The sequence below is a fragment of the Impatiens glandulifera genome, chromosome 2 (genome assembly GCF_907164915.1).
Source record: "Impatiens glandulifera chromosome 2, dImpGla2.1, whole genome shotgun sequence".
Taxonomy (NCBI): domain Eukaryota; kingdom Viridiplantae; phylum Streptophyta; class Magnoliopsida; order Ericales; family Balsaminaceae; genus Impatiens; species Impatiens glandulifera.
The window spans coordinates 5,006,456-5,020,637 of NC_061863.1; the positions used below are offsets into that span (position 1 = coordinate 5,006,456).

The 14,182-nt window shown below is 30.3% G+C and overlaps 2 protein-coding genes and 1 non-coding gene across 4 annotated transcripts; 2 read left to right on the forward strand and 1 right to left on the reverse strand.

Moving 5' to 3' along the window:
• The first annotated feature begins 2,829 nt into the window (after nt 1-2,829).
• Nucleotides 2,830-5,924, forward strand: LOC124927613 (floral homeotic protein DEFICIENS-like). Of its 2 annotated transcripts, XM_047468062.1 has the most exons (8): nt 2,877-2,895; nt 2,988-3,205; nt 3,291-3,357; nt 3,443-3,504; nt 3,574-3,673; nt 5,348-5,389; nt 5,529-5,573; nt 5,676-5,924. In XM_047468062.1, exons 2-8 carry the CDS (start codon nt 3,018-3,020, stop codon nt 5,907-5,909), a joined length of 738 nt encoding a protein of 245 aa, XP_047324018.1. In that variant the 5' UTR covers nt 2,877-2,895; nt 2,988-3,017; the 3' UTR covers nt 5,910-5,924. The 2 variants fall into 2 exon arrangements, with proteins under 2 accessions (XP_047324017.1, XP_047324018.1); XM_047468061.1 differs by having other exon boundaries at nt 2,830-3,205.
• A 568-nt stretch (nt 5,925-6,492) lies between these two features.
• Nucleotides 6,493-6,565, forward strand: TRNAE-CUC. Its single transcript has one exon. It is a non-coding gene; the product is annotated as a tRNA-Glu (tRNA).
• A 1,093-nt stretch (nt 6,566-7,658) lies between these two features.
• On the reverse strand, nt 7,659-10,454 carry LOC124925908 (uncharacterized TPR repeat-containing protein At1g05150-like). Its single transcript, XM_047466035.1, has one exon. The coding sequence runs from the start codon at nt 10,225-10,227 to the stop codon at nt 7,846-7,848; it is 2,382 nt and encodes a 793-aa protein (XP_047321991.1). The 5' UTR covers nt 10,228-10,454; the 3' UTR covers nt 7,659-7,845.
• Nucleotides 10,455-14,182: the final 3,728 nt, after the last annotated feature.

The following is a 14,182-nucleotide window of genomic DNA, read 5'->3' on the forward strand; positions in this document are numbered from 1 at the left end:
TGAAGTCTCTAAACTTACTTGCATATTTTTTATTTTTTGCTTATTTTTTTAATATTTAGTATCTAAAAATTAAAAATTAAAATAATTAAAAATAAAAATGAACAATGGCTGTGGGGTGTCTAGTTCTCCTTATTTAAAAAAATATATATATTATATTATTTTAAATAACAAAATATAAATAAGGTGAAAGATAAATGTTTCAATTTATGTATTTAGATAAATGTTTTTGTTTAAAGAAAAAAAGATATATGTGTTTAAATTTATATTTTATTATTATTATTTGATATAAGTTAATTTAATAAATATATAAATAAGAAAAGAAAATTAATAAAAAGTGAGAACGTAAAAAAATGAAAAAAAAAAATTGAGATTATAAACTTAGATGTTAGAGTAATGAAATGTATTCTTTTTATAATTTGTTAGGTTCAAATTATTATGACAGATTTAATAATTATAAAAGTTTGAATGAAATACAATTCAATGTTTTATTTTTTAAGAGGACAAATATCACGAATTCAGTTCTCACTTAAAACGTTTAAATTGAAGATAAAAGTAATAATAATTTTCTACTTTTAAAAAATAAAAATAAAAAATTAATTTAAAACGTTTAAATTGAAGATAAAAGTAATAATAATTTTTTACTTTTAAAAAATAAAAATAAAAAATTAATTAAAGTGATATAAATTAGTGTAAGGTTATGTTTTGTAGATATTAACAATGATAATGATAGTCCCACCTTTAAACAATAAAAATAAAAATTGAATTAAAGTGATATAAATTAGTGTATAATTATGTTTTATAGATATTAATAAATAAAAAATCTGTACAATTATAACCTATAATTTTAAAGAATAATAATGAAAAAACAACATTAGGTAAGACATAAATATTTCCATGTTCAATAAGAATTTTCATTTTTAATGCTTTCATTTACATTTTAATGTTTGCCAGAGCTTTTTCTTCAAGTGGTCAACATCAAGATCACATGAGCTCATTCAATGACATCTTCTTTACTTTTCAAATAAAAATATTTTTATGTCAACTATAAATTTTTGGTGAGTCATGTAAAAAAGGAACTCCACAATAAATAAAAAATGATAAGTTTGATTCCACTCAAAAAAACACTTTAATTTGTAATAGGAGATTTACCTTTGTGGGGATAAAGTTCTTAAATTCAATATATATATCATCTTTCTTATGTGTATTACAAACGTTATATATATATATATATATATATATATATATATATATATATATATATATCATCTTTCTTATGTGTATTACAAAAGTTTATTTATTTATGTTATTGGTTTAGCTTTCAGTCCCACCCATGAATAGACACATTATATATCAAACATGAAGAGATAATTCTTCAAAATTTTGGTGGGGATTTGATTAAAAAAAATAGTAAAAATCTTGGAATGCCTTTTGTAAACCCAAAAGTCTTGGTGGAAGGCTTACAAAAAAAAGAACAAACAATCTTCCTATATCTTGTTGCATTAACTTCATCAACGAGTCTATCTATGCGACTAACATCCTCTATCAAATTTTGTATCCTAGACGAACCACACTACGAGAATTTCTATAGAGCACACACATATTCCTAAAAATCATGCCCAACCAGCACATCTTCTCGCCAATGGTGTAAACACCTCAAAATTCGTTCGGAACTCTTATCTTTCATTTATTCCTTCTTTCATTCAAGCATCTTGTAATTCCTTATTTCTTTTGACTGGTAAATAAAAATTTCAGTGTTTTCAGCAATAAAACTAATTAATGCATTATCCTCGTGCCTATGAATTATGTTGAAATTATTGTCTATATTTTGTTAGTTGATTGAAATAACATTTTTAAAGGAAAAAAAACAAATAAACTTACTACACTGGAATTTACAACCATCAATTTCCAATCATGAAATAATACTGTGATCTAGTTCAGCCATATGATCTATTATAAAAATATCTCAAGTTTAATTTCATTGTATATATTATATTAAAATAAGAATAAATCGGAAATGAATTTCTAGACTCGCGGATTTCTCAGCATCTCACAGTTCGAGTTGAATTGATATTAAATTTAAATTTCGATCTAATTTATATAATAATTAGTATTACATTACTGTAGACTAATTTTAGAAGTTCAAATTATCAAAGTGGAACTTTTTATAGATTTCGAACCTCTTATTTCAATTCTCACAATTTCGAGGTAATGTGGGTGGACGGCCAAATGTGTAGGAGAGAGAAAAATATTATTTGTTTAATTATTTAATATTTGAGAAAATTGTAATATTCGGGAGATTTTTGTCCCGAATATAGCCATTTGCAGGAGATATTTTTTTTTCCGAGAATGTGCAGAGAGATTATTTTTATTTCTCTCTTGTACAAATGTCATGTCACGTTAGACTTGTGACCATATTTTTTCTCAACTTCTCAACTTCATTGTACGACTATTTGTTTTAACGGTTTCTAACGCTTTAACTTAGTGATTATGACTAATTCAATTACATAAATTAGAGAATTATATATTTTAACTATCGAATTTCAGAGAATTTGTTGTCAAAATCCTTTAAATTATTTAAATAAATCTTTTATTTATTTATAAATTTTAAGTAAATACTAAGTTAACCAAGTTTTAAACTGGTGGAAAAAAAAACTTTATTTTTGTTTAACAAAGAATTATAAGTTGTAAGTTTTCAAATAACTCAAACCAATTAGGTCAAAAAAGGAAACGCCATTAATACTTGCAGACGGAAGCCATACACATTGAGTTGACAGAGCAGAAGAATAGAAAAGGTAATGGCTCCACCACTCTAGCCCATCAATGGCGACAGTTAACGAATTCAGCTAACTGATCAAAATTCTTTCTCCAAATCACTGCACTCCTTACACGAATCTGGTAAAAAAACTCTCCCTAAGAACTTCTCTCCTTCGTCCTATCATCTTCTTCTTCTTCCTCCACTCCATTAATCCACACTCTCTCAAGATCAGAAAACTCTAGAGATCTGAGATTGTAACAGTATGGCCAGAGGAAAGATCCAGATCAAGAGAATCGAGAACGATACGAACAGACAAGTAACCTATTCGAAACGCCGAAACGGACTCTTCAAGAAGGCCGGCGAACTCACCGTATTATGCGATGCTAAGGTCTCGATTATCATGTTCTCCAGCACTAGCAAACTCCATGAATACATGAGCTCCTCCATTTCGTAAGCGCTAATTCTCATCTCTTACATACATCTAGTTAGTTAGTTAGTTATCTAGATTTTAGGTTAAAATGAAGAAATCGTTCAGGACGAAACAGATGTTTGATCATTACCAGAAGACATTGGGAGTTGATCTATGGAATACGCAGTATGAGGTATTTTCTCCTTGTTTTAGATTGAGATTGTGATTATTCTTAACTTGGAGATCTGATTGAATATTGATAAACTTATACGGTGTAGAAAATGCAAGAACAGTTGAAGAAAGTTAAAGATGTGAATAGAGGTCTTCGAAGGGAGATCAGGTGAATATGTTTGGTTTATTGATTGATTGATTGAATTTGTTATGTGAAATTGGATTTTGATTTTGGTAGTCAGAGGATGGGTGAGAATTTGAATGAGCTTTGCTATGAAGAACTGATGAGACTTGAGCAAGAAGTGGATAATTCCTTGCAGCAAATCCGAGATCGTAAGGTTAGGTTTCTTTTTATCAGATTTAAACCCTAAATCTTTCAAACATGAATCATCAAACATGGAATTTCATCATTTTAATACAAACTATCAGAACTAACCTACCCAATCAACTCACATTATAACATTTTATCATGATTTAATCTCTTTTTTTTTCATTCTAATAATGGTGAAAATCATTAACAAAAAACAATATCATTCTAACAATGGTGAAAATGATTAACAATTCTTTTTATTGAGACTGAATTTATTCTTATTTTCCAAAGCAAAAATATACTAATAAATCTCATAATTTTAATAAAAATTTATGAGAATTAGCCAGCTAAAACTACTCATTACATGTACATTATATAATCCCACCAAGTTAGTTTATTAATAAAAAATTAAAATATTATGGGTTTTAACTGAAAACGTTTTGAACAAAAACCGGAACATAGTTGTGTGGCGTCATGTTAGATCTTCTTAATTAATAAAAGTTAATTACCTCACATATTTTTTTACTTCAACTTTTATTTAAAGCGTTTTAAGTGAAAATCAAAATTAACTACATAATCATCCTTGGTTAAACCATTCTTTTTGCGAAAAAAGAGAAAAAAAAATAAATCATTCTACTTAGGATAAAAACGATTAACAACTTTTTGAACTAAAGCGTTCTTAGTTTCTTAGTCTAATTAGATTTTATTAAACTACCTATATCATACACAACATCTAAACATAACCCTTGATCAATTGAAGTTATTTAAATTTCATTTATGAAATTATTAAATTCATTAACTAAAATACTGAAAGATAATATTTTAAAAAATATATTATTTATCATTATATATTAATATCTTTAATAAAAAAATCTAATAAAAAAAGTTCAATTTGTAACAAGAGGATGTTCTCATCATAATTTTCATCATTTGAATACAAAACTATCGAAACTAATCTAATCAATTATGATAACTAAATGTGTCTTCGTACCTAACGAGTAATCTTACTATTTTCTTTGCGAAAAAGAAAAACTATTGTAATAATGATGAAAAATATTATCAGAGTTTAGTAATGAGAAGCAATTAGGGTCTTTTGCTATCCAGCCTTATTTATGTTCCTTCTCAGAGGGAAGGGCAGTAAGATAATTATTATTATTTTTAAATTTAAAATTAAAAAAAATTAATTACCTTACTACCGAACAAGGAACAACAGACAAAACTTGATAACAGAGTATCTCACTTCAATGAGAAGATGTATTCATTTTTAAAAGTGTGTATACATCATAAAATTTTATGATTTGAATACAGAATTATGAGAACTAGCCTAATTAGTTACAACTATCAACTACATACAAGGGTGAATCTAATTTATAGGTTACTTGGGTATAATCCGTGTGATCTAAAATGGTTATATATAGAGAGACAACACTTTTATATAGCACCTACTTGATTTGGCAATAAAGAGAAAATGTATCTTGAAAAATATATAAGAGAGAGAAAAATATTTTCTCTTTATTGTCAAATCTAAGTAGGTGTTATATATATAGTATAAAAGTGCTGTATATCATTTCTCATATATATAATATATCTAATTAAGTGACTTAGGTAGATTTTCATCTTAGTGTATAACATATTATCACGATTCATGATCTAACCCTTTCCTTGTTTTTATTTTTCTGTGCTACAACAATTTCTTTCACAGTTTAAGGTGCTTGGAAACCAGATTGAGATTCACAAGAAAAAGGTTTGTTAATTTCATGCATATATATTATATATATAATTAACACATTTATTATAATTTTTAAGACCCCTGAAAATTGATAACCCAAGATCAAACAATTGCTAATAACCTTTTTTTTTCTATATTTATTTATGGCATGCAGTTGAGGAATGTGGAACAGACACACAGAAACTTACTTCAGGAATTTGTAAGTATTTGTTTGACAAATTACAAAATAATAATTATGTTTACTATCATATTCTAATTAAAATGATTATTTTATTATGAATTAATATATTAATTAAAACAGGATGTGAGGGGGGAAGAGGAAAATTATGGAATGATTAATATTAATAATAACAAAGAAGGAGAATATGATGATGATGATGTTGTTGTTGGAGGAGAAATAGGAGTAGGGTTTCATGGATTCATGAATCGCAGCAGCAACGGTCGAATTTTAAATACTAATAATAATCAGATCAGAACCGTTCATTCTGGTGGTGGTGCCGTTGGATTAGATCTCACAACCTATGCCTTGCTTTAAATTACTCTTTAGCAGTAAAAGTAACTCTTTATATTTTTACTTAACTTAATTTGTTGCTACCTACTTCTCCAACCAATTCTATAATCACAACTTTGCCACTATCTTTTTTTTTTCTTTTTAATTAATACTAGTTTCCTAACTCAAATATCTTCTTTTAAAATAAATAACATATAGAATTTCTAAAGCTCTATTTTGAATGCTCAATTATTAACTAATCACTATTTATTACACCCTAAATATATGAATTTTGGGGGTTTAGTTCTTTTTTTAGAAAATGTTTGAAATATATAATATTTTCATATTATTAACTATTTTTTAATAAGTTTAGTGGAACTAAGTGAATATTTCACACCTTATTAGAAGGAATATGTATTTAGAAAGAAAATTTGAAGAATGAAATTGTGGTGATGAATTAAATTTTGGTCTACAAATATATATAATAATACGAAATCATGTTATTTTAATTAAAAGTGAGTCTTTTTTAATCCAAATAATAACAAGTGCTATAATATTATGTCATAAAACAAAGAATTTAGACATATACATACTATAATAACATATTTAGATAAAATAGTTTCACAAATCCGTTGTAGTCTAGTTGGTTAGGATATTCGGCTCTCACCCGAAAGACCCGGGTTCGATTCCCGGCAACGGAATTTATTTTTGCTCTTCCATTATTTTTTTAAGTAAAAATTATTCTCAAATACATACAAAATGACAATGAATAAAAAATAATCATATATCTATAGTCATCACTTTTAGTAAGAATGATCCAACATCACAATGCAATGGCAAATAGGAACTAAAAATAAAAAATACCGTTCTAAGGGTATTTTTGAATGTCAAACTTCCGCGACTTGTAAGAGCAACAAGAATAAGCTTTTCGATGAGGAATCGGAGCTTGTCGAATTCCACCTATATTATTACAAGGCGTCGGATTCCAAATCCCGTAGTCTTTCTCTATGCTAGTTACAACATCTTGGTCGTTCTCTTCTTGGATGTCTTCCTTTGTTGTTGATTTATATCGAGAAAATTCAGCTATGATTGGTAATGGTAAAGGTGGATTGGATATCGAGAGAGAATCTATACTATTAGTTGATGTCATTGATATAACTATTATAGTTATTACAAATACTAGAATTACAATCTTTCCCATTAATCTTACATGTAGAAGATGATCATAGATCCATGGAAATTGAAAAAAATAAAATAGTTTGCCCAAAGAGATTCAACCATATTTTCCTCCCACACCAATTGAATGATATGCTCATTGCTATTGCATGCCCATTATTTTTTTTTCAAAAAAATAAAACATATTAATTCTTTAAAAATAAAAGTTCATCCAATTAAAAGATACATTACATCATGCAAATAAATGAAATAAAATTCCAAACATACTAACTTGTGATCTTCATGTAAAAAACCAATCATATGTCTAACTAATTATCATTATAAAACTTTTCAATTTTATAAAGCTTTTATGGCCTTTTGTGATTTGATGCAACATAAATCACTTTTATGGCCTTTTGTGATTTGATGCAACATAAATCACTTTTATGGCCTTTTGTGACTTGATGCAACATAAATCAATCAAACATCTTTTAATTAATATTTTAGGGCCTAATATTAAATTGATGATGCAATCAAGCAAAATCATTTAAAATAACCTATTTTTTTTTAAAATAAAACAAGATCTTCAATTTAAGTATAATCCAATCCAATCCAATCCAATATTTCATATAATAAACTAACAAAGTAGAAAGAACAATAAAAAAAACAAATCCTACCACATGTACAATACAAAAAGACAACTAAAGAACAAACAAGATCATACTAACTAACAAAACCAAAAACACTAAATTCACAACTATGAATTCTTACTACAACTAACTTTCACACGGAAAACGATCATCGAATCAACAAACTTTCGCGGTTTTTACTCGTTTGGTGGATTCGGGTTTTTGGAATGCAACCCGAGCCAAGTGAATTTGTCTTTCATAGCTTCACCCTGGCTCGTATACTCCTTGAATCTATATTCTTCTTGCTTGAAAACAGGAGGCACTTTCCCTTCGCTATAGCATTGCCCACACAAATTAAAACGCGATTTCATTTCCCTAAATCGGGACCCAATAATAGGGTATCGACACACCACACAAGTACGATTTCCATGTCGCTGTCTATCCCCTTGTTCAAGTTTAACCAAGCACGGCATGACCCCGAAACCCCTCTCCGCGTCATCGAACAATGCCGAAAATTGAATAAACGAAACCGACGTCTCCCCATCGATGACAACTTCATCATCCAGAGGAACGGATTCTTCAGGAACGTAAATAGCTCTCAACAAATTTATGAATTTACATATGTCCACTCTTTTGACCTCCGAGGAACCTTGGTTCACCGGACGCCATAAGAGGGCATCGTAAGCCACCCGCTTCCGAACGTTGGGAGGGCCGTCGCAAATCGGGGCGATGATAGCTAGAAACATCCCGAGATCCAATCTCCCCGACTCAGAGTCCTCGAGAACCGATAGAATCTTTTGGTTTATCGCTTTCACTGCTCCAACAAAAGTTTCAGGTTTCAAAAAACCCAACAATCTCCGGAGAATCACTTCGAGTGAAGCCTTCCTAATCGACCTCTGCGGAGCTCCACTACCCGAGTACGACAACGGGACCTGCTCGTCGCTCATCTCCTTCCTCAACAACTCAACATTACATCGGTTTAACCTGGTTATCCTCTGAAAACGCCTAATATCAATCGCAATTCCCAAATCTCGCCTCGAAGTAGTTTTCTCGTTGAAAATCTTGAATCGCGACGGTTCAACCTCGATATAAGCTTCAACAACGTTCTTCTTTTGAAGTTGCTTCAAATGCGACATGGCGTCGTGTAATTCAACCCGGTTAGTCATTTTCAAAGCTTCCTTCATAGATTTCTTCGCGTCCTCATTTTCACCCGCACCTAATAGGGACACCGCTTTGTTAAGCTGCGCCCGCCAATGGTTTGGGGAAACAGTTAAAACCCGAGTGTACATCTCGGAAGCTCGTTGGTAACGACCCATATCCATATAGAGTCCACCCAAGTTATACAAAGCATCAACATGACCTGGTTTGAGATCAATAGCTTTTTGAAACTCCTTAATTGCGTTATCATCATCAACAATGGCATGTAAGGAAGAAGCTAAATCACAATGAGCATCTGCATAATCGTTTTTAAGATAAATGGCTTCTTCTAAAGCCCTAATGGCAGCTTTATATTCTCCTACACCAAATAGAGCACTACCCAATAGTTTCAAAGCTCGAAAATGAGTTGGGCATAGAATTGCAGCTTCTCTATAATGTTCACAAGCACTAATCACCATACCTTCACCTTCAAGCGCAATTCCAAGGTTAACATGAATCTGTGGAAGTAAATAAGACCATTGATTTCCACCAATCTCAGCTGCTTCAAGTGCTGCTCGAAACTCTGTTTCAGCTTCACTGTGCTGCCCTAGAACGTAAAGACAATTTCCTGTTCTGAAATGTGGTCTTACATCGGTTGGCTGTAGATCTCGAGCTCTCTTGAAGCTAACCAAAGCTTCTTTGTATAATTGATGATCGTATAAATCTCTTCCGATTGCTATTTGCCCGTCGAATGCTTCTTCTCTAGACCTAGATCCATCTGCTCTTGTTCTTAAACTGTTCAATTCCTTAACGAAGACGGTATATTCGTGGCTAGATTCATCCCAGAACACCATTCTATCTGACAGTTCTACTGAAGGACCGAATTCTCTTGACCATCCAGGATCAGAATACGCATCTGAGTTATCTCCTCTTGATTTTCCATCCTTAGCTTGCTTCGATTTCAATTTCTTAATCAGAATCTCCAAATCGTCAACAAGTTTCCATGTTTCATCGAAGATTATACCGTGGTTAGGCGAAGATGCCCAAGCTGCTGTTCTTTGATTCTTGTGAGGTTCGTTAACCCTATCGTCAACCATCGAAGACGAAGACGCGGCTTCCTCCGTTAAATCGTTGTCAATCATCATCGGTTTCAACTCGATCCCTAGAGCGTCGAAATCACGATCGACGTCTCCGGCGCCGTCGTCGTAAGTGCGTAATAATCCGTCGAAGGTGAGACCGCGTTCGTTGTCGATGAAATCGCCGTAGGTTCGAAATACCTCGTCGAGAATCGCGTTGATTTGTTCGTCGCTGAACTTGACGCGAGGATTGACAGCGACGACGAGAGCTGACATTTCTTCCCTGTTGAGACCGCCATCTCTGTTGAGATCGAAATGGTGGAAGATTCTTTTGACCTTTTCAGATCTGGTACCTCTGGTAGCCATATAACCTAAAGTATGATTGTTAGGGATTTTGAAATCAAAAAGTGAAAATTAGGAATGTTGAATGAAGCGACTCAATTCAACATCCTAATTTTTGGAATTTGAATCAAATGCTGCAGTTCAATTTGTTGATGATGACGATGATTTCGAATTGAGGAAGACGACGAAGAAGAATCTCTCTCTTTCTCTTTCTCTCTCTAATTTCTTCATCTTTTGGCTCGGCAATGGAATTAATTTATGTTTTTCGAGCTGATTCAGCAAAATGAAATAAAATAGTAAAATACCATATGTATTTTAAATATTAATTAATTTTCCTTTTTTTTATTAGATATTCATTTTTACCATATTAAATACTCATTAAATTACATAATCTTGTTAATATATATAACTAAAAAAAATTGAACTTTTTTTTACATTTTTAATTGGGAAACCGTTTCTTATTTTGACTGAATAAGGATAGATAATATAAAAAAAATAGAACGATAAAATCAATACATAAACCCGAATGTTCATATTGTTACTGAAGATAACTGAAACACAACTTGATTAACTATTTGAGAACAACAATAAAAACATAAGCAAAAAATGTTCACCAACACACAATTATAACATAAAATCTAATGTTAATGAGCTCGGAGAATCTTAAAAAGATCAATGAGTTCATCGATCGCTTCCACCGGTTTTCCAGAAGAGATCTCCCATAACGTCATAATAATAGTGTTGTTTAGTAAACGCATTAGTCGAACACAATCAATGAACGTCCTATAGTTTCTTTCGAGCTACTAGAAAATAATTAGAATATGAACCCATCGACTTAATCCAACCGAACTCGCAATTTTTATACAAACAACACAAAAGCCAAAATCTTAGTTTAAGTTATTTTAATTAGAGAATTAATGTTTTCGATTGAATTTTGAAGAAGAGTTGAGTCATGTTAATTTTATTAAGTAAATTAAAAATAGATTGATTAAAAAATAAAAATAATTAAATTGTCTTAGTCCATGACTTTGTATTATAGGAATGACTTAATTTTTGTAAAATGATGTATCATCAAATAACTCTATTCACGTTATAATATAATATTATTTATTTATTTATTTATTTTTGAGTTAGGATCTCTTTTCTAATAAAGCGGTGGACTAAGAATCTACTATCTTGTTTCTTTTAATAAAGTCTCATCTGGTTTCTTTTAATAAAGTCTCATATAAAAATGGGTGTATTAGATTTGTATCTCACATAATATTTGGGCTAAATTGATTAAATATAAATATGGTATTAGATTTTTATCTGACCAAGATTAAATTTTAGTGGATTATTTTGCTCCAAAATTCTCATAGACGCGTAAGATGCAACATTTGGGGTGATATTTATGTCATGTGAAAGGTTTATCGAGAGCATTCGATTTTTATTGTGGGTGATGAAAGTTCGATTAATTTTTGGGACGACACTTGGTGTGGTGGTAAATGTTTGGCGAAGATTTCCCCCGAGCTTGCTTCTATTTCTATTTGTAGATATTCATCGATCAAAGATATGTTTAACATTCGGTGATATGTTTAACATTCGGTCTAGTGGTTTTGTTAACCATATCAGATATAGAAAAAGATTGAATAGTGAGAAAAGCATGTTTAATAATAGACTTTTGTTCATGGTTAGAAATAAGAGGTTAAACTTGTCTTCTCGGGATTTTATGTGGTGACGTGATCTGAATAACTTTCATGTGAAACATTGTTACATTTTGTTCAATAAAGTTACCCCGATTGATCTTTGTTGGAAAATTTATGAGAGTCTAAGATGTTACATTTTTTGGTTGGAGTGTTATTCACGATAGTATTCTCCCTAACGATAGATGTATGAAAAAAGACATGATGATTGTGAGTCATTGTTGTATGTGTTATAAAGGGGTTAAGACAACTTCTCATCTATTTTTACATTCTCACGTTGTTGCAAATATATGAAGTCTTTTGTGGAATTTGATTGAAATACAATGTGTTATGCCGGAAACCGTTAGTGACTATTAGGAGGCATGAATTGTGAAACTAAAAATGCGAGACTTAAAATATGGGTCTCTATCCCTATATTTTTTTGTGAATTATCTGGTTGAAAAGAAATTAAAGAACTTTTAACAATGAAAGTAGACCGTTAAAAATTATTCACAATGTCATTATCATGACGATGTTGGAGATTAAATTCGTGTGGAGATCTTATTACTCTTTCTTAAGATCTGCGAGTCAATTAATTATTCTAATGTATTCAATTTGTACACGTCAGATCTTTTAAAAAAAATATTTTTTAATAATTAATATATATACTTTTTTTAAAGAAAAAAAAACTGATTGTTTAGTGGCCGATTCAATGTTTAAAAAACAGGGACTATTTATTATAATTTTAAAGTTAATTTAAACAATTTGTATAAATAAGGTCAAAGATATATGAAAGGTGAACAATATTATGTTAATTATATAGTGGTTATCATGTAATCATCCTGCTGTCAACAACCAAACAAACCATTTTTATTATCAAAATATTATATTTTAGGGGATATGATCAAAATATCACATTAGAGATTTTAAAAATTCATTCAAAAATTTTAGCAATTAATTTATATAAATGAAATAACTCTATAATATTACCAATGAAAAGTGTAATAAATTTTGAAAATTTGAAAAATGTTCAAAATCTGTCCATAGTAAAATAATTATAATAATTCTTAAACCTTTACATTTGAATAATTCAATCCAAATCGGCCGGTTTAACAAAATGGGAGGTTTTGTTTGTCAAATAGTTTATGAATATGAAATTCCATAAATGTTTGGTTTCAATTAAAATTGAGAGTAAAATTCCAAATTAATGATTGTTTGATGACTTAAAATAAGAAATTAGACTAAAAATTATAATTTCAATAAATAAAATGTATATGATATTTTAAGGTTCAATTTCATCCTTTCCATTTCAACGTGAATCTTATTTTGAGGGCGTCTCGGGCAGCCTAGAACTTGAACTGTGTTGACCCTCGAGATCGTGTGTCAATCAGTAATTCTTCTTGTGAAAAACATTAACGAAATGTATATACATGAAAGAATGTCATATTTATTATTTAGTAAACTGAAAATAATTAAAACCGGGAAAGATTTAAGAACAACCCCTTCCACAATTTTCCAACTGGAGTTGGTTCGTAACATATCATAACTTGTTGTGTAGGATGTTCTATACTAGTCATTGTGTTATGGGTGAGCTATATCGGTCAATCGAGCCGACTCTTCAAGAGTTACTTATACAATTGTTCGGTCTGCATTGAATGATATTGTTACACTAACTATGCTTAAGTTCACAAGTGTGTAATCCCCAAACCAATCGTGTTCAGCGATTTCCGAACCTTGATTTTACCAGATCTTCAGCATTTTACCATCCCAAACCTGATTGAGACAAGAAAACCAAATATGAGCTGGTTTGAGGAATTTCTATGTGAAAATACAAGAATGCACTTTGACATTATGTTCTTTTCAAATGGATTAGGATTTATGATAAATTTTCTTGATCTATGGAAAAAATATGCCCTAAATCCACATTGTATGGGGTAAGGATATTGATAAGATTGACTTGTTTGGTGATGAAGTGAATAGTTTCGGTAAAATGATTAAAATATCCATAGTATTTGATATTTAAATATTTTAATTTTAGTGATGGTTTGATGTGTTATGGAAGGTTGGATAACAACATAAAAGAAGCCTTAATTTATTTCAAATCTCATTGTCTATGATTATGTTGGGTCCGTGTTAGTTTCGTTCTGACTCGTGATCGTGTCATGATCGTGTCAATTCGTAATTGTGTTGTGACCTTGTTGTCTCGTACTTATGCCGTGTCCAACTCATAACCTGAATGAAATAATATTATATTGTGTCGTTCTATACCAATATTGTATTAGTTTGTGTTAACCAAATTCATTGCCCAATTTTTTAAA